General features: G+C 40.6%; 2 protein-coding genes across 3 annotated transcripts; one reads left to right on the top strand and one right to left on the bottom strand.

Annotated features, from left to right (window-relative positions):
- Positions 1 to 2,756: 2,756 nt before the first annotated feature.
- On the top strand, positions 2,757 to 18,088 carry chrna4b (cholinergic receptor, nicotinic, alpha 4b). 2 transcript variants are annotated; one of them, XM_086276562.1, is made up of 6 exons: positions 2,757 to 3,101; positions 5,596 to 5,747; positions 7,039 to 7,083; positions 7,171 to 7,280; positions 9,208 to 10,639; positions 12,627 to 18,088. In XM_086276562.1, the coding sequence occupies exons 1-6, from the start codon at positions 3,050 to 3,052 to the stop codon at positions 12,750 to 12,752; spliced, it is 1,917 nt and encodes a 638-aa protein (XP_086132688.1). In that variant the 5' UTR covers positions 2,757 to 3,049; the 3' UTR covers positions 12,753 to 18,088. The 2 variants fall into 2 exon arrangements, with proteins under 2 accessions (XP_086132688.1, XP_086132687.1); XM_086276561.1 differs by having other exon boundaries at positions 7,039 to 7,280.
- zgpat (zinc finger, CCCH-type with G patch domain) lies at positions 13,793 to 24,248 on the bottom strand. The gene is made up of 7 exons (XM_086276563.1): positions 24,086 to 24,248; positions 23,058 to 23,710; positions 22,762 to 22,895; positions 22,504 to 22,671; positions 21,981 to 22,103; positions 20,319 to 20,730; positions 13,793 to 19,936 (listed from the first exon to the last, which is right to left on the bottom strand). Exons 2-7 carry the CDS (start codon positions 23,663 to 23,665, stop codon positions 19,798 to 19,800), a joined length of 1,584 nt encoding a protein of 527 aa, XP_086132689.1. The 5' UTR covers positions 23,666 to 23,710; positions 24,086 to 24,248; the 3' UTR covers positions 13,793 to 19,797.
- Positions 24,249 to 24,502: the final 254 nt, after the last annotated feature.

The following is a 24,502-nucleotide window of genomic DNA, read 5'->3' as shown; positions in this document are numbered from 1 at the left end:
CTTGCATCTGGAGATTAGCATTGAGATCTTTTCTTTAACTGCATATTTTCCCCATCAGGTCAAATTTTTGAAAATCAAATAATACCTCATGTGTGCTGGTGATCCCTCAGCACCAACATAGGGATACCACTTATAAAAACGATGTTTCCTCAGTGAAGATTTTGGTAAAAGCAATGCAATTTTTTTATTGAACGAAATAATAATGTGTGCATAATTAGAATCAGCCACTATTGTCAACAGTGAATAAACTGCATGTTTGATGGCAGACGGTGCTTATTTACCACATATCAGTCAAGTTAGCAAACTTCAATTTAACACCATGAGTGATGCACTGTTTAGCTTGAATCAGCATCAGTAAAGCAACAGATCACATTTCAAGTCATGACATTTAAGCACCAAACTGTGATTTGAGCTTTAAATTATGCAAATTTCATTATGTGCTCTTCACCAAAGTGGCTGAATTATTTATTTTTCTTGGTAGCTCCGGAAAGCTTGGAACAGGATCCAAACAACCATGCTGGAAGGGTCTGTGAACCTCGGTGAGGTACAGTCAGCCTGTTAGTATGTGGCTATACAGTATCATACAGTCCATGCTTCTAATTCACCATGGTTGCATGCTAAATTAGCTCATTTGCATCTAACACAAAATGCAGCTGAGTCTCCAGAGTGTTATTAGTTTTGCATATAGCTGCTTGTAAATCATAGGATTGGACAAATTAAAATGTTGATCTGGTAATTGTGCTAGATGAAAAATCAAGGCGTCACAAAAGCAATCACTCTTCATTATGAGAGGGAAAAGTATCGACTGCTCCAAATTGCATGGCACCCCATTTAATGGTTATCAAAACACATCACTTTAAAGCACAAATGTCAACCTCGTGGTACTGTCGCCAGAGGAAAAGTCCAATGGACAAAGTTTAATATACAGGCTGGCAGACTGACACCGCAACACCCAGATTCCCAACCCTGACATGCGTTGCACATATACAAACCAGCTAGGTTTTATCAAATGCCACATGGTTCAACTTTGGAAGTGACTATTGTTAAGGATAAACATTTGAAATACCTACTGTGCACTGCAGTTAAGATTGCAGCCACTCATCTTCCTGCTTTAAAGGGACGCCACCAGGTCAGCACGTGTGTTTAGTTTGTGACCATCTGGAGCAGAGGTCAAAGTGTTTGTTTGGGGATCAGCAGAGGTGCTGCAATATCAGAACAAGATGAATTATTAAGGAGGTTGCAGGAAGAGGTGACCATACCATATTCTCCTTTACCATTCGCAAAGCAAAAAGCACAGATGGTTCTTTTCATCTGATGAGATGGCCGCGGAGGGAGACTATATGTGTCTGCATGTGGGTGTGAGATAAACTAATATGCGACAGCCACCAGGCAATTGGCCTGTTTGTGCACCGTGCCCTTTTACTGTAAGTGAAATTTCCTCTTCCAGTGCTCCCTGCTGCTACATTGTCCCACTTACAAATTCCTGCCTGACTCCTGTCAGCAATCCAAATAAATAATCAGCTATCAAATCTCTCATGGCAAGAATGTGGATCTGTGCTCGTGGTGGCAAACTGGCGAGAGGAATCTCTTCATCTGTCACGTCACAGTTAGTCATCGCTGGATCAAGAGAACTTCGTCTTTGATTAGAAAAAATCAATGCGTGCTCTGCAGAGGCTCTTCTCTGTGGGCTCACAGAGAAGCATATCTGACAAAGACAACTAAAACAGCAAAATATATCTTTGTTTGCACATCTTTTCTTTCACTCTGTCATATAACACTCAGGAAGAACTGTCAGAAAGTCAAAAGTCAGCTTCTCCTTCACCCATCCTCATGTAATGATGACGCTTACATTTTTTTAAGGCTCTCCAGTTCTCATTCTCAGGTGACATTTTGACATTGCTGGAGAAAAATGAAAAAGATATTCAGCAACAGGAAATACACCTCAAGCAAATGTGACTGTCTCAATAGATGGCTAGCCTTGGCATTGAGCTCTGCTGACGTATAAAAGCTGAAAGCAGACTGGGGGGGAAGTAAGATGCTATAGAGAAAAAGAAGTCTTCATCTGTGTGTGAGACGTCACATGAAAAATTGACAGTGTGTGAGGGTCAGGGGTGTTTAAAAGAAAAAGGAGTGGGGGAGAAAGGGTGGGCGGGGGGAGTGCTCGTGGGAAACAGTGCAGAGGGGAGGTTGAAGAGTATCCAGAGGTCCTGTGACTCACTGGCACTTTTTAACACAGTGGACTTTGACAGGTAGCTGCACATACACTGTAACACAGCTCACATACAAATAACTGGTCAAGAAAACCACACAGCGCTGCTGCTGTATGTACCAGTAATCAAAAAGTCGACATCCACTACCCCATCCTCCTACCAATCCCACCCCACACTCCTTCTCACACTCTCCCTCACACACACACACACACACACACACACACACACACACACACACACACACACACACACACACACACACAGAAAGAGACTGACAAAAAGTTCTGTTTTCAATGAAAAAAGTGAAGAAGAGAAAACTGGAACAGGGAGAAAAAGAAATATGTAAGTAGGAGGGAAAGATAGAATACAAAGAGAGAAATGAGGTGTGTGAGAGAGAGAGGGGGGAGAGAAAGAGAGAGAGGGAGAGATGAGGTGAGGAGGCGGAGAGATGAGAGGCGAGGGAGGGAGTAATGTTGACAGGGAGGGTGGAGAAGAGAAGGATAAGCCAGCCACACTTGGATGAAGGATTCCAGTGGAAGGAGGAGGAGGGACTTTGAAGTGTTGGATGAGAAAAACTACACTATGTGTCTGTGGGTCCTTCATACTGCTATGACTGGACAAAAGAGATTGTGAAAAGATGGAGAGATGGAATCAGGAGGACCGCCTGGGTTGACTCAGACTGACGTGACCTCTGCGTCTGGGTGTTTAACCTGATCTGAACCCCTTGACGACCTGCTGTCACAGGGCAGACTTTCCAGGTTTGATCACTTCTGCTATGACTGAAATCCAGCAGAAGTTGGAGGGAGTTCACTGATAGAGTTGGGTACTGCTGGATCACTATGGATTTCTACAAATGTTTGAGCTTACTTTTCTTCACTCTTCCTCCACAAGGTAAATAATTCCACCGTGCTGTCATTAAAGCTGCATCATCTGTCATTTTATTTTTCAACATAGGGGAAACCGATGCGAAGGATGTTTATGCATTTTTCATTTTTGCTGAAGGCAGAAGTATATATTGAAAGAGGAGGGTTTTTTAGCTACTAATCATCTCAAATTAGATTTTTTTTCCACTCCTCTTTTTTCTGTTTAAAATATCACGCTGGTCAAGTTTATCAGCATCAACAAAGTTGGCTTACAAAGAAATTTACTGCATGACTCAAAAGAACTGCCTGTATTTGTGCCATTTCAATAGATTTGCCCTAAATAGCAGGGCAATTCAGAGAAACGACTGAAAGGCATCAGATGGCCTTGCTTTTCTATTTAATATAAGCCTCTCTCCTTACCCCAGTCATCTATATTCAGTCCACCCCAGTCTCATTACTTATTAGACAGGCAATGATTTTTGCTGAGGGCTAATTTGGCACAATGAACAATACAACCATAAAAACACACGACCTTTGGGACAAAAAAACTTGTTTTCTGTAGTTTGCTGCTGAAGGGTAGAAACTGCCTGTGTTGCTACGCGAGCTTTGTAGCCTGGTAACAAGCTTCATCTGCCTGGTTGTGTAGTATTCACTTGAGTGAAAACTAATTTGCTTCTGATGCAATACTGTCCTATGAGACAGCATTGATCAGATGAGGACAGATTTGGACCCAGTAGCTCTGACACGTCCAAATAACTCATCAGGCTTTGCTGTAGCTTCAGAAAACTGTAAAATACAGCAATATAAGAAAAACGTCACGATAACGAGTGACAGACACTGGCATCATCACAGTCTGCATGAGTCTTATTCATAGTGTAATGGAGAACACACCATGTAGAAGTAAACTCATCTAACAGTTGCCTACTTTTTCCTGCAAAGATTATTGCTCTAATCTGCATTTTTTACCAAAGTCACAACACCCTGTGAGCTCTCCCATATAAACCCATTAGTCCCAAGGCTGATTCAGAATGTACTTGAGCCTCCGGTTTAGTTTAATATTGGTCGCATTCAACAGATAATGCTAGAATTTGATGCGATAAAACAAACCCCACCTTTGACGGCCTCTCTCGTCTGAACGTGTAACAGCATTTCAAGGTTGTTGGGTGTCTGGAAATGTCAAACAGATCCAGGTGAAAACAGGAAGACAAGACATGAAAGAAAAAAGAAACTATATCCATTTAATAAGATATCGATCCCAAGCTTTTAAAAATAGTGGATGCCAGTTTTCAGTCAACTGAAAGACAGCCCATCAACTTTGATTGAGTGGGTAGAAGGACCCAAGAGGAAGGCCAGCAGCATGGCAACAACACCTGTATCGCTATTTTAAGGATACAAGTAAGGGGCGTTTGGAATAATATAGCCTTAGAAAAGTGGAAGTTACTAATGGAAGCCTATAGAAAGGTCCTCTCACGTCCTTTCTATAGGGGCCTGAGCCAAGCAAGTGTGTTTGGCGAATATATTAATGTTGTCCAGAAACCACAAGAATCTAGTTTGGAAGGGTCCTCTTTAGGATTATTTTTTTCATGTGATATTTGACAAAACAAATTAAATCCAAAGAGAAAGAAAGACATTGAACTGTGTGGTACTGCTAGAGATGATAAAATATCAGTGAGGCCAGTTAAATCAATCACTGCCTCTGAAAGATTGCAAACACAATGAATTACCTGCACAGATGCAACAAGGTTTATAATGGAAAAGTGCCCAAGTGAATGTGAAAGGAAAGAACCAAAATGCAAAGGACGTCGTCCTGTCGAAGGCACAGGATCATCCCTTTCTCTTTAATTGTCCCCAGACCTCGCCGGGTCCTTCTCAGTGCCGAGGGATCTGATTGAGTTGCTTCATCAGGACGGCTGTTGAAAGGAAGAAAGGGAGAGGGAGAGAGTGGAGGGTGGGTGGAGGAGGGTGGTGAGGGAAACGTCTGGACAGATCGCTCCATCAGCACGTTTGTTCCTTCCTCTTATTCCTTTTATGCAACCCCCCCACCCCAAACCCTCCATCCTGATTTGTCCCGTCTCTCAGATCCCGTCTCATGTAACCATAGGCCAGCTGTATAATAGAGGTCACCCTACTTTTAGATTACACTCTGTATTCTTTGGTATCGTAGCATCAGCTCAATCCATTACAGATTAATGTATTGTGAATGGAAGCAAATATTTTCAACATTAATAGTATTCGTATAAAGTTCTGCCCTGTATTTCATGAATATGTGAACAAAAATAGAAACAATTCAAAATGGTTATGAGAATATGCACGAGAGCCCTGCACAAAATCAACTGGTACAAATCACCATGGAGTTAAAAAAAACAAACAAAAAAAAAAACGTAGGAAAGAATATCCTATGCATTGCAGTTGCAGTTCTAAGTAAAGATCAATTGGTCTCGTTTAAATTACATAAACAGGACGGCACACGATTAATCTCAGCTTCTTGTTTTGTTGAATTTTTTTCTCATTTCTGGCCTCAGTGTGTTTCCAACTTGGACCCCGTGCCCACGCTGAAGAGAGGCTGCTCCAGAATCTGTTTGCAAATTACAATAAGCTCTCCCGACCTGTGAGGAACACTACAGATACAGTACTAGTCCACTTTGGACTATCTATCGCTCAGCTAATTGATGTGGTAAGTAATAGCTGACATCTTTGTTAAGTTTCCATCAACATCTACGACTGGACATTAAAGTCTAGCTACCACTGTGCCCTTCAAAAATAACACGATCTGTGTGTTTCTTCTTTGAGGAGAAAAGAAACGACTGCGAGACATTTCGATGTTATGGCTCCATAATGGGACTCTGATCATTAAATAGCTTTTTTTAACTACCTGTAATTAAGTTACCATTTATGTAAATATCTAAATACATATATCACTAAAGTTGTAACGATTTAACAAAAAAGCTATCCTTGTAATTACAAACATCCTGGCTTGTTGAATGGGCATGAGACATGTGTTTCATTATTATGAGTGTTATGTTGGGAGGAGATTCTGTCTTATGTGCTGTATATTGGTAATTACTAGCTGAAAGATACACCACGCAAGAGAGATAAATCAGCGGAAATGAAAGCACACCAACAGAAGACAATGCATTATTTTCCCAAATTAAATTCACTTTTCAAGTATGCTAACACAGACAGTAAATATTCAAATCTGTCTCCTGAGCAGCAATCCAGACACAGCTGCTCTAGACAAAAATAACGTCGTTATCCCCTCTCGTCATGTTGGTATCTTTGCATTCCAGACCTCCTGTGGTTTTAAGTGCAAGATTTTAGTATGCATTTTACACAAATGTCACTGAGATTCTGTTGACTAAGGTAAAAATGATTATATAAACACCCGACTGCCATGCAGAGCCATTTAAAAGTTACCCAGTGCAAGACTGTGCTGCAGGGGATGACTTTTCAGGTTTATGACAAACAATTAGTTGACAGTACTTTCTCCACCTGCCTGCCGGTGAGAGTCAACTTTAGGTGAAGTTGTCTTCTCCTGCACAGTGCATTCACTGCCTGCTGTGTCTTAGAAGTTCCCAGGGAAGAGCTGGAGAAAGCAGCTTGCCTGCAAAGAAGTGAAAGTGTTTTTTGTTCTGGTTGATTTGTTCTAGAAATGATTCATGAATGTGTGTGTGTGTGTGTGTGTGTGTGTGTGTGTGTGTGTGTGTGTGTGTGTGTGTGTGTGTGTGTGTGTGTGTGTGTGGGTACTTGTTTAGACGTCTTTGTGAGGACAGACCACTGCCATACTACTGTACTTGTGGGGACTAACACTCACTTATGGGGACAAAATCCCATCCCCATGAGTTTGGGGCAGGACCATAAAAAAGAGAGAAAGAAAAAACTCAATTCTATCTCAGTGGTAATAAAGTGCTGATGGACGTTGAATTCATTGTAATCAGAGTAATCCTCTTTTCTGTTTTCCATAAAAGGATGAGAAGAACCAGATGATGACTACAAATGTCTGGGTTAAGCAAGTAAGAAAAGATGATAGAGAAAAGGCATGTGAAATACAGTCCAGTATAACACTGCGATGCATAAATATGATTAATGTTTTGCAACAGGAATGGAACGATTACAAACTCCGCTGGAACCCAGAGGATTATGAAAATGTCACCTCCATACGTATCCCCTCAGAGATTATCTGGAGACCCGACATTGTCCTCTACAACAAGTGAGGAAGGAAACACCTTTTTGTGCTATATGAAATTTAGATTCTTTTCAGGCCCACAGTGTGCTTCCTGTGCGTTTTAAATGTCAACATTTCAATGTAAAAATGATCATATGGCAAGTAATGCTCAGATTCTGGTGGTTTAATTCCAACAGATGGCATGACTTGAGGGAAAACACGAAGAATCTGCTGTTGTGCCAAACATCTTGTCCTGTGCCAATGTCATAAAGTAATTTAGTTGAAATATATGTGAACAAGGTCACTCCTAATGGATGTGGTTACAAACAAAGCTCAGTATGACAGAAAGTAATATATTTGGCTGGGAATAAGAAGGTGAAATGTAACTGGATGTATTTCAACGATAAAATGCATCTAGTATGAGCACCTCAAGTAAACCTGGATTAATATTTTTTCCAAAAGTCGGCTAATAGGAAAGAAAATTTCATGAAAGAATTTGCTAAATATCCAACTTTTAAGTTATTGAACAAAGATTGTTGTTTTTATGGTGAAATGACTGAACCTTTGTCACTTCTCTCTTTTAATTAGTGAGGCAAAACATGGCGATCTCACTTGTGAAGTGCATTTGTGACACAATATCTCAAAGACTTTTGTAAACAGCATTGATTTAAACAGCAAAATGTTACATTGTGAATAGCCTGCATGTCCATTCAGAGAAAATAAACATCAAAAGGGTTTTCTGATTACATAGGTTCAAGCTATTTCCTCTGTAGACTTGAGCTGAATGGTTTGGAATGAGCTCTGCACCTTGAGATGTAGAACTGAGATTGCTGGTTCACACGATGAGGGTGGATGTAATAACTGGTATCAGGTGTGTAAAAGCAGGACTGTTGTGTACACAAAGGAGATTTCAGATCTGAGACAAAACTGTATCTTCAAGTTCTGTTTTCCTCTGGCTCATGAAGACCTTATTCACGTCTCGAAAATTATATCATGTTAGCACTGAATTGTTCCATAAACGTCTCTAAACAGAAAATCATAAGCTGTGTGGAAAGTGGTAGCTGCATGCGGACCCAAATGCAATGTGCAGCATAAAGCAAGCATTAAGTGGAGGATTGATGAAAGGGAAACAGTCCAAAATAAGAACAGGAAAATGGAATAATGAGGAATAATTACTCCAGGATAGGAAACACTAACAAATACTACAAGACTCAGAGAAACATTAGAGAACACACAGAAATATGGAGCCACTCAACGAAGGACAAGGGAAGACTGAGACAATAAATACAAAAGCTAATGAGGCTGGTGGAAAAAGATGGGGAACACAGCTGGAACAAATCAGGGATAATGAGACACAGGAACTGCAAAAAAAGAAAAGAAAATGACAAGGAACACCAAAATAAAACAGGAAGTAACTCAATGGAGACAGACTCAAACACAAGTAGAGCATGAAGAGATAACAAAAAGGCAACAACAGACTGTGAATGAACTGAATAATGAACAAACTGGACACCAACAGAATGTTAAAGACATGACATCTTGCCCATTTAGAGATGTACACACATAAACATAAGTGTCATTGACATAGATGAAGACATTTTCACTTTTTATTTGATGACTCAGAATACTTAATCTTTTAAATACATTTTAAATTAGTCTCGACCCCTGAATTTCACAGGGTTAGAAACTGTAAAAACGGATAACACCACTTCTTTAACTTTCTCCTGTATCTATTGAGCAAAAAATCTTATTTGTTACTTGAGTTTTCCAATGAAAAAGACTTAGTTACCTCCATGGCAACTGAACATCTACTCTACCTGTGAGCTGCGACTGACCTTGAACATTTTAAAGTAGTGCTTGAAGAAATCACCCAGAATTAAACTTATAAAATTCCTTTATTAAAGAGGGGCTAAAATGTGATGTGAGTCTGATATATGTGTTTCCACCTTTCTCCCCTGGTCTTCATCTGCAGTGCCGACGGTGACTTTGCAGTTACTCACTTCACAAAGGCGCATCTGTTCTACGATGGCCAGATAAAGTGGATGCCACCAGCCATTTATAAGTCTTCATGCAGCATAGATGTCACGTTTTTCCCTTTTGACCAGCAAAGCTGCAAGATGAAGTTCGGCTCTTGGACCTATGACCGTGCCAAGATCGATCTGATCAGCATGGCCGGTGATGTGGACCAGATGGACTACTGGGAGAGCGGGGAGTGGGTGATTGTCAATGCAGTGGGCAAGTACAATACAAAAAAGTATGAGTGCTGCACAGAGATCTATGCAGACATCACTTACTACTTCATCATTCGGAGGCTTCCATTGTTCTACACTATAAACCTTATTATCCCCTGTCTTCTTATCTCCTGCTTGACTGTGCTGGTGTTCTATTTGCCTTCCCAGTGTGGCGAGAAGATTACCTTGTGCATTTCAGTGCTACTGTCCTTAACAGTGTTCCTCCTGCTGATAACAGAGATAATACCATCTACATCTCTGGTCATACCACTGATTGGTGAATACCTGCTGTTCACTATGGTCTTTGTCACGCTCTCCATCATAATTACCGTCTTTGTGTTGAATGTACACCACCGATCCCCACAAACACATGGCATGCCTCACTGGGTCCGCAGAGTATTCCTGGACTTGGTACCTCAGGTCCTCTTCATGAAGCGTCCGCCAGGCACCGCAAAGCAGCACTGCAAGAAGCTTATTGAGATGATGCACCGTCCAACAACGATATCTGCCACAGGCAACTCTCAGGCCTTCTGGACAGGCCTAGAGACTGGGCTAATACAAATGGCCCAGGCTGAAAATATAATCCCAAGGACACAGTCTGACAGCCCAAGCATCCTCGTCTGCTCACCATCTCCACCCTCTTCCCCTCTTGGGAAGCACAATGAAGAAGATCACCCACTGAAGGCCGACATTTTCAGCCGATCCACATCTGGTCAGTATTCAGTTCTCTCAGAGAAGCAACCCCTACGCAGACACAACTCAGCGGCCTCGTCTTCTTCCCAATTGTCATTGCCCCCAACTTTGCCACTGGGTCCACTTCGCAACCTGTCGAGGGAAGAACCAAGTAGACTGGCCCCAAATGGTCGCTCCCACAGCGTAGAGCAAATGTGTGACCAACAGAAGTCGCTTCCTCAGAAAGCCAGACATCTGTGTCGCTCCAGCAGTGTCCAGTACTGCTGTCTGCATGATGATGGGGTCTCTGGAATAATGGGGCAGTTGAAAAAAACTCCTCCTACAGATCAGCTAGCAGAAACCCTAACAGCAGAGTCCACAAAAGATGCAAGTACCCAACAGGATGCTGTGATTCCAACTATTTCTCCAGCTATGAAACGGGCTATAGAGGGAGTGCAGTACATCGCTGATCATCTCAGGGCAGAAGATGCAGACTTTTCAGTGAGTAGACAGAAACGATCAAGCCTTGGTAATAATGTTTCTAAATGTTCTGTTTTAAACACAAGTGAAATCCTTTCAGAAATTAAATAAGGGCTTTTAGCACAATTTTTGATTTATCTATTGCCAAATCCCAACAGCAGTCACCTCAAGGTGCTTTATATTTTAGTGTTAAGACCCTACAATAATTTGAAAAAGAAACCCCAAAACAATCAAATGACCCCCTATGAGCAAGCGCTTGGCAACAGTGGGAAGGAGAAACTCCCTTTTAACAGGAAGAAGCCTCCGGCAGAACCGGGCTCAGGGAGCTATCTGCCACGGCTAGTTGGGAATGAGAGGAGACAGACAGGACAAAAACCACACTGTGTAATTTTGAGCTACCATTTAGAGACTGAAGTAAATGGGAGAATAAAATCCAATACCTGATCTGTCACGATTTGTTCAATTTCAAAATTAGTCAGATCCCAGCAGGAGAAACATGGTACCTCAGCGGGCACATTTCTAAAAGGTCAGTTTGTTTGTAAAAAAAACCCCATAACTACCTCGCATCTTTTGCCTGCAGGCATTTAAGGTGTCAGAGGAACATTAAATAAAAACAGTAGATTCTGACTGGATCCCACAGGGGTGAAATGTACTTCCATGCAAAAAGCCTACATGTATGTTCCCTGTGCTCACTCCCACCAAGCAGTGCTCCTCCCCTTCTTTCTTTTCTCGTGCAAAAGAGGATGAAAGTAATCCTGAACAAACAAGGAACCCTGTTATTTTGCATGTCAGAGATCCAGCTAAGCTGAACTCAGGCACTGAGTGACAACAACTAAATCGTGTTACAGTTCTCAGATAAATGCGTGCTGCTTTGCAGAATAACTGGAAAAATAGTGTGTTTTAAGCAGTGTGGGCTGTCCTTTGTGTGTTGCATAAAAATAAAAAATGGTTATGTTGTTATCTGCTTTTTATCATCTATGTATGCAGAGCTCCACTGCATGCAGCATTGTTCACATACTGTACTTTTTCCTGTCTATGCTGTGTACTAGGAGGAGGCTTTAAAAATGTTATTGACTAGAAAAAGAACAGGGCCAAATCACCCCTGCCAACACGAATATATTTTTAAACTACTGATTCTGCTCACTGTAAATCATACAAAGTATAATAAGACTTTCAATATCATATTTGTTTCTTTTCAAAACATTTGTTGTTGGCATTTACATACATGTTTATATACTGCTCCCATGGCTTTTGCATATGTTGAGGATGCGCATACCCAAAAACTCAGAAGGGATGCAAGAAAGGAAGAGCACATAAACACATAATGACAATCAAGTATCAGACCCATAAATGACAAGTCAATTTACCATTGCTAATTATTAAAAAGCAAGATAAAAGTGACATGACTGAGTCAGTAATAACAGTAATCGGGATTTTCTGATGATAAAAGAACGCTGTCTTATTTAGAAGCTCTTATGGGCAACTCAGTGTGAACAGTCGCACATACAAATGCTTATGCAACCTAATTAAAATTGACCATTAGACAAGTGAATTTTCTTTATTGCTTTCAAACATAACCCTGAAACTGTGCTTGGAACAAGTATTACATGTCAAATAATTAAAAAAAATTCAGCACATAGTGATAAAATGCTAATTATAAAGTTTCTGAGAGGGGAAAAATACATTTCTGGAGGATATATGTGAGCAAATGTAATAAAAACCTATTGTATTCACTGACATCAGTCACCGTCGACGCCACAATACGCTTTCGAGCTCTAACCAGAATAGGCCTGTCTTTAAAACAATGGGACCTCCGCAATTTGACCTTGAATTTTTCATAAGAGACACAAGCAAGGATTGACTGACATTTAAGAGATAGCAGACTCATAATGAAAAAATCAGCCATTCGTGAGAAATCAATCAAGGGTGAAAACTGACAGGTAGAAAAGGAAGGTGGTGTGGAGTGAAATTTGAAATGTCCCCCTGTGCTGTTTCCCCTCTCTGCTAGGTCAAGGAGGACTGGAAGTATGTGGCCATGGTCATTGACAGGATATTCCTCTGGATGTTTGTGCTGGTGTGTATACTGGGATCTGTGGGACTCTTTCTTCCTCCTTGGCTGGCTGGAATGATCTAGAATCTCTGCATCAAGGGAAAGAGAACACGGACAGACAGAAGGACGTGTTCCCCCATTCTCTTAACAAAAAAAAGGTCTTTTTATTTTCTGTTTTTCAAAAGGACTACTTGTCACATTTCTCGCTCTTAGGCCGGGTCATTGGAAGGTTACTCGCTAAAAGACAAGATGAAATATCAATCATCGATTTCAGTGGGCATATAAATTCTTTATGAGGGCAAAAGGCCAACAGCAAAATCAGATACTCTTGTAAAAAATGGTGAAAAATTGACTCTAACCCATGAAGAACTATGGATGATGCCACAGACAGACAAAGACTGTAGGCACCGGGAGCTGTTCATAAGACTGTGTAAAGTTGAATATATAGCTAACTTTTAACATTCCTTCAGTAATGTCAGTGTTGCAGTATGTGGACTGTGGAACAGATCAATGTACAGTGCTTTCGCCAAATACAAAAAAATACATATGTTCATAAAACGATTGTTTCTTTGAAACCTAATTGCCAGAATTCTTGGCTGGGTGCATTCAGGTGTCCTGCTTTGTGCAAGAGTCACTCCACAGGTAAGCAAACATGCAGCTTTGCAACTTTCTAACTCTAGCACATCTATTCAGCCATTCTCTTTGCTTTTACTGCAGATCGTTGTCATTCTTTCCATCTCTTTTGCTTCTTTTGGTTTATCAAGTAGAGCAGAAACTGATATGGATGATGACAATAAATGTGGCGATGCTGGTAATATTATTATTCTACCTTGGCGTTGAAGATTTTGAGATGAATTTGTTACTCATTAGTTCCAACATTTAATTCCAGCGTCCTCTCCGCTTTCATTATGACCTGACTTCTGTCGCTTCCCATAATGGATCTTTTCAGTATCTACAACAGCTATATAAAAAAAGATAATTAAAATTTATTAATGAGTACACCACTATTCTGTGAAAAACTATTTCATGCACAGAGCAAAGGTTAATTGTACTGCAGTGTTTTAAAATAAGTTGGCAGAGGAGGGTTTCACACTTAACTACATTTAGTTTTATTCATTCGCTGCTTCCACAGGAGGACCTGCTTTTTGGATGTTTTTTTTTAAATACGTTACAGAAATTAATCTCACGTGTCCCTCTGTCCTCAAAGAATAGCTAAAGCAGATACTATATTTAGGAGCACTTATAAAATTTGCAAGAAGTAAAGCAATCATTAAATAATTATGGGCCTTAACAGAACTGTACAGCTGACCGGACAGATTTTTTTTGCATTAAATAATTATTTCATTGTTTATTTTAGTTCAAAAGCACATCACTGTACATTTTGCACACACATTTCTAGTTTAGATGCTTCACTTCAGTTTCAGTTCAAGTCCATGTAGTTCTTTAACACCCTCACACTCTTTGTTGGGTGTATTTTTTGATTTCTTTGCCTTTGTGCCAAATTCACCCTCACCTTTGTCGTGCGTGTGGGTTGTGAGATGTTTTTGAAAGCCTTGTTTGATTTCTTTATGTCACATAAAGAGCTATAGGCACATGTCTACTTATATTAATTTCATGTAAAATAAAATAAAGCTAAATGGAAAGCATCTAGATTAGGTATGTGAATCTATGAAAAGGCTTTTTTAATATTTCTATTTTAGAAATTTGAACTGTTGGCCTAAATAACTTAAAGAAGTGGAAATGAAACAAAAACAAAACAAAACTGATGAAACATGAGGAACAGAACAAACGTGTATCACTGAATTGTGTGTGAAAAGAAAAAGTATTCAATTACTCCACTTTAATCCTGTGTTCGTACATCAGCACTCTGCAGCTCCACGTGAATAAAACTCCACATCCGATTAGCTTTAAAAGCATGTAATGTTACACCTGAATACCCAAAGTAATGACCTCAATTTTGACCTCAACAAACAAACTATTGCATTTCCACTTGCTCAGCAGACGACTAACCACTGATCATTATGTAAATTCACAGACAAGAGAAAACAGCAATTTAGCACAATATGGAAACACTGCACTTTGAACAAGGTGAAATAGCTGCCGTGCTCCCTGTTTATTCGTACGTTTCAGCACAAACTCTGGAGAAAAAAAGGTGGCGATAGCCTGAAATACAAATGAGTGCTCTGGCTTTGTTGCAACATCAAAAATGTAGCATATGACAAACATGAGTTTAAATCTTTTGTCTGCAGTCAAAGATTTATATATGAACGGATATTAATTTCCATTTATCCCACCAGTTTTCCAAGGATACACAATACCACAGCATATTGTTATTATAATTCTAAAATGAAATGAGCGTGGTCTTTATGAAACCACAAACTAATTTTCATTAAATGATAAGCCATGCCTTTTCAGCACAGATCTCATGCATAATTTCAGCATTAAATACTTGTAGAAAAGCAAATGGCAAAACTCCATAAAGGTCCTTTGTGTTGGCTTCCTCAAGGAAGCAATGCCAAATGCCATGTAAGTACACAGTGTTATTAATTACAGCTAAATGTCATGCTATTGAATTTACCTTTATGAAAAATTGACCTTCAGTGCTAATTTCAATTAAGTGATTGTCTTCTGAGATACATATGCCCCTGCTCGGATAATTAATGTAGACATTTTGATTTCAAAATGTTGGTTATTTCCTGCAAAGAAGATGAACTTAATGATAGCTGCTTCCTTACTAATACTAACCTATATATAATGGGTATGGCATGGTGTGGGGACTGTCCTTAAAAAGTCTGTGAAAATTGGATAAGCAAAGGAAAAGAGAAGAACTGTGAGGCCTAAAAGCTATCGATGAAAGTCCTAGGTAAAATCCAGCAAAGACTAGACACAGGAACCGAGAGATGCATCTGGACGGTTGACTGTACGCTGAAGCCTCAGCAGAAATGGTCTCAGCGGAAGAGTGGCTGTCAAGAAGCCATTCTTAAGCAAGGGAAACAGGGAGAAAAGGCTGAGCTATGCCACATTGCACAAGAACTGAACTGAAAATCAATGACAGCGCAAGGGAATCTAGTGGGGTAAATCCAAAATAGAATTTTTCTGCTTCAAATTGCTGTCAATATGCAGGATGTTAGGAGAGACGCACAACAGTGAGTATCTACAGACATTTGCATTGTATGGTGGACGCTCTGTCATGGTCAGGGGCTGCATTTCAGCCAGTGGAGTTGGATTTTGTCAAAATTGAATTGGAATTTAGAATGAAGAAAACATGCAAAAATCATGGAAATCATCTGATTGGTTTCATTTTTCAGCATTACAATCATCCCAAACACACTAGTAGTGTATTAAAAGCATGCCTGGACTGAAAAACATACAGTGGAATAATATCAGCAATAGATTTGGCCTCCCCAGAGATCACACCTTGACATTACTAAAGTAGTGTGGGATCATCTACACAGAGACATCCAAAGAAAAGCCTTGAATGTCCTTCAAGATACCTGGAGGGCATTCAAGGCTCTTTTCCAGAAGACCGCGAAAAGACATTACAAAAAGTTTACCTAAGAATTCAGACTGTGTCGGACAGTAAAGGTGGTCATACCAAATATTGTCCTTCAAGCTTATTAAAATTGTACAAACTCTGTTTTTGCCTTGTATATTGTATTTCCATTTGTGTTTGCATGTTTGAGTATTTTGCTGTGTCCCATTTTTTCTAGCAAATATATGTAAAAATTAATAATGTCAGTCAGCTTTGCTTTTACCAGGAAATATATTTTCTGATCTGAAACCAAAATTGAACTCTCTGAGCAGAACTCCAGAAGTTTTATGTCTGGTAAACAGCAGGCTCCTTCAATCACCTCATTCAGCCCCACAGTGAAATACTATCCCTGTAGTGAACACAAAGGTGCTTCTCAGTGACAGGGACAAAGAGACGGGTCAGGACTGAAGGTGGTGTGAATGCATTAAAATCCAGAACAGTCCTAGAAGAACAGAGTCTCCAGAGTCCAGCAACCTGAAACTGGGATGAAAGTTCACCTTTCAACATGACACTGAAATGAAGTCCAAGTGTGGTTTCAGCACAATGCTGCCACTTGAGTGGCCCAACCAAAGACCAGACTTAACGTCAGTATGCCACCTGCAGATGGCAGCTCAAGGATGGTTCCCATCCAGACTGACAGAGTTTAAATGGATGTTTCAGGAGAATGGGACAGAGTCCCCACATCCCATCCAAAGCTAAAATTGATTTAGCAAGAAGACTCAGTTCTGAGACAATATTCAAAATACCTTCGAGTGAGTCATTGATGTGTTATTAAGTGTAAACTGATGGAAAAACATGTCAATTTCATGCATCATGCAAAATTGTAAAAAGAAAACTTGTTAACTGTTAATTGGTAATAAGTGTGCATACAAGGTAGATAGCAAGGCCTTCAATGTATAGAACAGAGTGCTGCATATGTGAAGAGTCATGTTTTCATGATTACAGTGTATTTGTGTCAGATGAGAATATTTTGTATTTAAACAGTATGCATTAAGTGCTTTGGGAGTCACTCGTGCTTCTCTGGGAGCATTAAAAGCATCCTAGAGAGATTTTCACAAAGTCACTTTCATCTCAAGTAAAACTCACGATTCAAAAACTAGTATATTGAGCCAAAATCTTCACAAGGGAATAGCATCTGCATCCAAGATTCAATGCCAACTGGCCAAAGAACAGCCTGCGCCTGTTAGGGAAGCAGTCAGAACATCACTGGCAAACTCAGCCATTAAAGCATTTCTATAATGACTGTAAACCCGAGCAGGAAGAGCTCTACCTTTAAAGTAACCTGAATGAATACAATGCAGGTTTCATGGTCATGTTTAGACGTAAAACTTACAAAGATAAAGTCAGACAGATTACCATAAACACTGCGGTCAGACTTTGGCTTTTATATCAAAGCAGTTTTGACTGTTTACTTAATACTGGAAGTCCTATTTCATTTCCTCCGTGTTAATGAAATAAATCAGCCTCAAGCTGGAGGTTCAGCTGGAGGTGAGATTACAGGTTGGAGGCCAGCTCTGGGGCTTTAAGATCAGCCAGAGCAGGTGCAGGGGTCTCTAGCCCTTGGCAGGATTTTACTTGCACCTTTTCAAAGCCTATTAGCTCAGGAACACCACTAAGTGTAAAAACTGGAATACTGAGACAGTTAGCATGACTTTAATAATCTATTCTGTGAGTTCAGACACGAAATAGTTTGCTAGATAACTGAATCAGTTCACAGTTTTCAGCAATATTCATCACAAAGAAAGTGAGACATTTGTATTCATGCGTGAGGTTCACTGTAAGAGACTGAACCAGATATCTGATAATAACCTTATGCTTTTATAACGTTAGGCTGGTTTTTTTTATCTGTAAGATGTGTGCCAATAAACCTGTCTGTGCTAGAATGACATCCACCTGCACCATGTCTTTATTTCCTACCCTGTATATGACTGTACATAAGAAAATATTTACAATATTTGTGACAGTGATTGTGAAACCTAATGAATAGGGCATAAAAACACACACTTTTCTCAGGAGTATTAAACAAAAACATTAGAAAGCTCAGCTGATCTACATGTTCAGAGTAACACTCTTTTAAAAAGTTAAAAGCAAGTAAAAATTAACAGAGTAATGTGTTACCTATATAATATGAACACAAGTAACATACAGTAATAGAAGTAATTTCACCTCACATAATTGTGAGGCACCGAGAAGCGCAGTTAAAAACTGCCCCAGCAAATTCTTATGGCACGAGTGTCTGTGGGAGTGTGTGGTGCACTCATACACCCAACCATGCAGACAGCACGACCACAGTAGGACACGCAGTGAATCTGCCTCTAGCTGGGCACTGACTGGACCCTCATAAATGGGGTAAAGCGTGAAGCACAGACCCTCAAGGGATCCTATTAAATCAACACACATAGTGCATTTAGCCCATGATCAGCGAATTCAGCGTCACCCCTGCAGTATTCAGCAGTCAAAGTGCTGTCACTCAGCAGACCGAGGTGCAAGCGGGGGCTTCCCTCAGGGTACGGAGAGAAGAAGGTTTAGGAGTTCTGCCTCTGTGGCTTTCCCGCCTTCTCCAGTAGACCCCCGTGCACAGGCTTACACTGTATCTCACTGCAGCTGTTACTGCTTTAGCATGATTGTACAATCTGTCTTCCTTCAGGGACAATATGATTGCTCACCAGTTCCTCTAGTTGTCTGTCATGGTCTCCGACTCACACTAAACCTCACTGGACTCATTTGAGATGTTAAATGCAGGTGTTTATAAATTGAAGTAATAGCGTTATTATGCCTCGCCACATCAGTTTTGAAGTCGCTTATAAAAGGACGAAGGCCTGATCTACGGTTGCCCAGCACCACGACTGCAACCTTTTACTTCACGTAGCCACCACCCAACCCCACAGACAATGTGTGTCAGACTTTATGAGCAGGCAGGCTGCTCTCCAAATTCATTATTTAACAGAAAGGTTACGGTTGCAACTTCAAAGATGGTGTGTACGAGCCGTAAGAGGCGTGGGCGTAACTTCAAAACTCTGCAAAGGTCTTCCAACTCCTGAGGATGTAATTTTAAAAGTATGAAAGTTCAAGTATACGGCACCAACCACTGGAGCGGTGCTCGGCCAGAGCGATCGAAACCTCTGCCAAAGAAGCCTAACAATGGGAGCACATTACAAATTCTGTTACACAGTCCATTCAGTTTAAAGTGGAGCTCAGGTGTGCGCGGTTAAGAACAAAGGAAGGCACACAATAGGTTCTCCAAACAAGCTATATATTTTTTCTTTTTTCAGTTCGGGTGAAGAAAAATACAGCTAGGAAAACAAAAGTTCATTAAAAATGAAAAATATTTTTGAACATTATTGAGACCTGTGCAGCTGGAAATCAAAAAAACATCAATGCTGAGCGGATAATGCGCCAGCGCTTAAAAATAAATGAAGAGCAGCGGATTCACTCTGCATCAAGAGACGGCAGTGAGAAACGACTGGAAAAAAAACAAGTCTTCAAATACAGTGTAGCAAAAAAAAAAAAAAACCTGACATAAGGGCGGGAGCAAAAGTTCATTTCAGGCTCGCGGTGCTTCCCTTTATCCTCCATGTCTTTGAGAGACAGCTGAGCTCAGAACTCAGTCATCTTCTTGTGTGTGTCGGCCTTCTTGTGCTCTCTCTGGATGGACAGCTCCTGGGCTTTCTGCTGGACCAACAGCCGGCGGGCCGCTGACAGTTTCTCCTCCAACTGCTTCACTATGGATGGGTCCCTTTGCACACATAAAAATAAATAAATAAAAACCCAGACAGATTAGGAATTGAGACGAGATGATGAGTCAAACTGAATTTAGCTGCGTTGGCCACAGAACCATGTGTCTAACCTCGCAACTTCACACCTTATTTACATTTTCGCGCAACTCCCACAGTCCTTCTTTGTAAACTCACATTAATTACCACTTTAACTGTCAGGAACATTATAGCAACTCAAGTTCCACATGCTTCATATCTCACAATAGACTGTTGTATTGTGTAAGCAGAGCGATATATGCAATGGTTTCTAATGTGACAGCAGCTGCTGAGGCTCTGTGGGGAAACAATTGGCTAAGGTTGCAGTACAGCTAATGAAGACTGTGCACTGACCCCAGTACTGACCTGCCTTCCTGTCTGCTGAGTGACTCGCTCAGCTTCTGGATCTCCCTCTCGGTCTGGGACACCCTCTCGGCAGCCTGGAACAGCCTCACGTTCAGACTCCTCTTGGTGCTTTTTCCTCCCCGGTAAGCCTCCACCCCGGTTGCCGCTGATGGCGCAACAGCACCCCCCTCGGGAGGATGAGCGGTCTTGCCTCCAAGCTTGTGGTTGAGAAAGTCAAAAACGGTCTGGCCCCCTCTGGTAGCGACCCGAGGCTTTCTGCGCCGCTTTGGGCGGCCGGTTTGTGCGCCGTCCTTTGCAGCCTTGCTCTGGGTGCGTCTCTGGGTGAACTCAGAACACTGATCCAGAGACTTTCCTTTGGGTAGTACCACCGCCATTACTGGCTCCACTCTGCCCTCCTGGAGCTTTCCCAAGCCTGAAAACATAAAAGACAGTGAGTGAAGAAGAACACAGTGTAATGTGCTTCTTACATCTGCATACATAGACTTTTATTAGGATTCACTGTGCAGTGAAAATGCATTTGTATTCATTCTAAATATGTTAACTAAGACACCAGTTCGCCAGTATCTAACTTAATGTTAGTTTAGTAGTTTGACTGTAATTCTCAATCTCAGACCTACACACAAAAAATGATAGAGTGTGACAGTGAAAACCAGAAGATAGATAGATAGATAGATAGATAGATAGATAGATAGATAGATAGATAGATAGATAGATAGATAGATAGATAGATAGATAGATAGATGTGCTACACACACACACACACTACCATTATAAATATTATAATTAAATTATTTATAATTTTATATAGGTTATTTCTCCTCCTTTCAACAACTGAATATTAGACTGGAAGAACCAAAAGATACTGGGAACATTTTTTGTTTTTTGTCTTTCATTCCTTTAATAATAATTAATCAATGTTATTTAATTAGTTATCTCTATTTTTGGTACTTGCTCTCCCTCTTTTGTATGACAAAAGTAGGAAGAAAATCATGGAAGAGGCTGTTTGTAATATCTAAGCTTTTTCCTAATAAACAACCCACCCCTCCCACACAAACCAAAAAACAAAGTAGGTCTGATTGGAAATCTTCAACTCAAACTTGAAGACCGATCTATGTCTTTTAAATGTGCTATACAAAAACATCTGACTTGACTTGATTTTATTTTGGATAGACATTTGTTTGGGTTGAATATACCACAAACCACTTTAAGTTAATATGAAAACTTGTTTCGTTTACGTGGCAAACATACAATCATGTACAGAGCAAAGTGAAAATAAAACTGGACAAAGCACAAATTTAAGCATAGACATTTGTGTGTCTATTGTTAGATGACACACTTTTGAGCTGTGATGCATTGTATATGATTTTAAAGTGCACCTTACTGCCCTCTCGCGTCTTGTTAAAGAAAATAACTGCTTCACCCAAACACCACTGTCTTACACTAACCACACACCATCACAACCTCTCCTAATCTTGGTGCTACTTTTTCTTGTTTCTAAAAGTGTCTTAAATGTATGTTTTGTCCTATTTTTAAAACTCAAGAATTAAAAATAAAACAAAATGACTGCAAAGAGTTAGGTTAGCTGATTTTTAAACAGCATGCCAGGGGTGGACATTGTGACTTCTGAGCCTCAGCGCTGTGTTGTGCACTGTTTGCACTCACCTTTTCCATATTCGTAGCCCATTTTGAGCATGAGCTTGGATCCAATGCCTCTGGTATGCGCCTCCCAGCCACCAAAATTAGCACTGCTTGATGTTTCAGTGGGTTCCCCAGCAAAGTCTATAACTGTTGCACAACAAGTAAAAGACACAGTCAGTTCTTTTTTCAAGTCAAGAAAACCCTTCTTCATATTAATAACTGGCCCAATGTGTAGCTATGACAGATACATTTTTACTAACATCGTTCTCTATGATGTCCTGACATGAAACATTTTTTAACATAAGCTACTTTCAGCTGTTTGTTTGTCAGGAGTTTTACTGACAAAACCCCAAAGGTGAATCGAGCAGGTGATCGTTCACTTGCCAAGAGAAATCACGACACCATGCAGCCTCTTCATTTTCTTTTTTTTCTTTTTTTAAGTGAGTGCCTCTGAACCCCATTGCCTTTTTTATTGGCAGGCAGACTTAAAGATTATATTTTCTGATGTTGTGGCTGATTTGTTTTTTCTTACAAAATGTAAACACACCTTTTGCATATCCCATAGCATCATCTCCATCACCGATGTCATCCGAGTCGGACTCTGATGACAGCGGGTCATCTTCCCTTAAAGGTGGGATAACGCCGTCGGCCTCGACCACGGCATCTTTCAGCAGCAGCGAGTCGAACTTCACAGTGTAGAAACCGCTGTCAATTTCTAAAGTGAGAGGAAGGCTTTGAGTTATTTCTTTATACCTCTTCATACTTTTTTTGTGTTTACATTACGACCACTCTGTGAACAGAATACCTTTTATTTTGCCTGGGTGCCAGATACCGTCCTCATGACGAGCCAAGCAAGATGAACCTTCTTCCAGATTACTTAGATCAGAGTCTAGGAACTCTCTGAGCTCCGACACATAGACCACCTCACCGTGAGAAAACCTTTGATAGTGAAAAAACACCAAATATAACTCTCTGTGTGTACAGATCTGAGATCCAAGTAGATGATACAATAATCTTGTAAGGGACTGAACTGACAGAAGCCCCGAATTTAAATCACGCTGTCAGTAATTTATGGTCACCTCAGTGAAAGTGATAATTTACCTGCAGTTATCCTGAAAGCGACATTTATCCTCCAAGTAGAACGGGCAGGGTTTCATAGACTTCTGGGTGGGGTAGATGTAGAGCACTCGCACTTGTGCCTCATCTCCATCTGGCGGTTCTGCCCCCACTACCATGGCATTGTGATACTCCAATGTTCCCCATGTTGTCCGATAGGGCGCTCTTACTTTGGTACCACTTAGTGCATCTTCTTCTTCCTTGTCCTCTTCTTCTTCTTCCTCTTCATAATCCACCTCCCCCCCTCCCCCGTCCTTAGTTCTCTCTTTGGAATCTGAGCTATTACCCGAAGACTCCCCAAGTTCAGAGTAGAAAGCAGCAAACTCAGCATCAAGTCCACCGTTTGCATCAGTAGCTGCTTCTGATGCATTCACTTGCAGTCCGCTACTTTCCTCGAGGCTTGCAAGCAGCTGACTTTTTCTGACAGACACCAGGCTGGCCTCAGTGAGCTCTATCAGCTGACGGAGATCTTCTTTCAGTTTGAGCAGGTCTGAGTGCTGGGTGGGGTCCAGGCCGGCAGACAGGGCTGTCTCCACCTGCTGCAACTGGGCACTATAGGCAGCGATGGCTGCCTCAAGGGATTCTTCATCCATGCTGACCCTAGGTACGAGCCAGGGCAGGAACCGGCAGCTTATCCCCTTGCGGAAAAAAAACAAGATGCAAAAGATAAAAGGGGAATCTAGATATAAGAAGAAAGATCATTTCGAAAGTCACACTTTATGGGCCACTTATTTATAGCAAGAGAAGAAATTTCCAGATATTTGAGTGACAACAGGACAAAGAGGAAGCATAGCTTCGTGAATGTTGGTAAATCTGAGGTAGACAACAGAACCACATCTAAAAGATGTGATTTCATTGTAATAAGAGCATCGACTGTGTGTTTTGGTGTGTTACGAGGTACCATAACATTTGTCAAGGATTTAACGTAGCAAAATAATCATGTCTGTAACATCATCACAGACTGTTTTAGCTGTTAGCCGTCTTTAAGCTAACTTTTACAACACTTGTATTACCTTTGTAATTAGGGTAGCTGTCTCATATCCACCACGGCGACGGAAAATGACAGCCCCAACAAAATCTTCTTTATTCAAAATATGTTTAGTTCAAATAACTAAATACAGATACTAGGATTGTGCAGCACCGGCAAACATGCCTATATGTATGAGTCTGACGTCCGATCAGTAGTCAAGCTCGCTTAAATGAATGGACTTCCTTTGGGAATACTCTACTTTCAAAATAAAGCTAACATCGTTAAGCGTCAAACCGTTTCGAGAGCTAAAAATTGTCAGAACAAGCTTAAAAATGGGGATTTCTCTGTAGCAAACGTCTTTCTCATAAAAAATTCTATAAATTCCCCGATGTTTTTATTACACATTTTATAGGGTTTCTATCATAGGAAGAAAATTCTGTTTTATTTTGAAGGCAAAGAC

Source organism: Aulonocara sp. 'chitande type north' Nkhata Bay, linkage group LG20 (assembly GCF_057382095.1).
Source record: "Aulonocara sp. 'chitande type north' Nkhata Bay isolate Kocher_YH1m ecotype deep benthic linkage group LG20, A_spYH_male_GT1.1, whole genome shotgun sequence".
NCBI lineage: Eukaryota > Metazoa > Chordata > Actinopteri > Cichliformes > Cichlidae > Aulonocara > Aulonocara sp. 'chitande type north' Nkhata Bay.
This window is presented reverse-complemented; position numbering and strand designations above follow the sequence as displayed.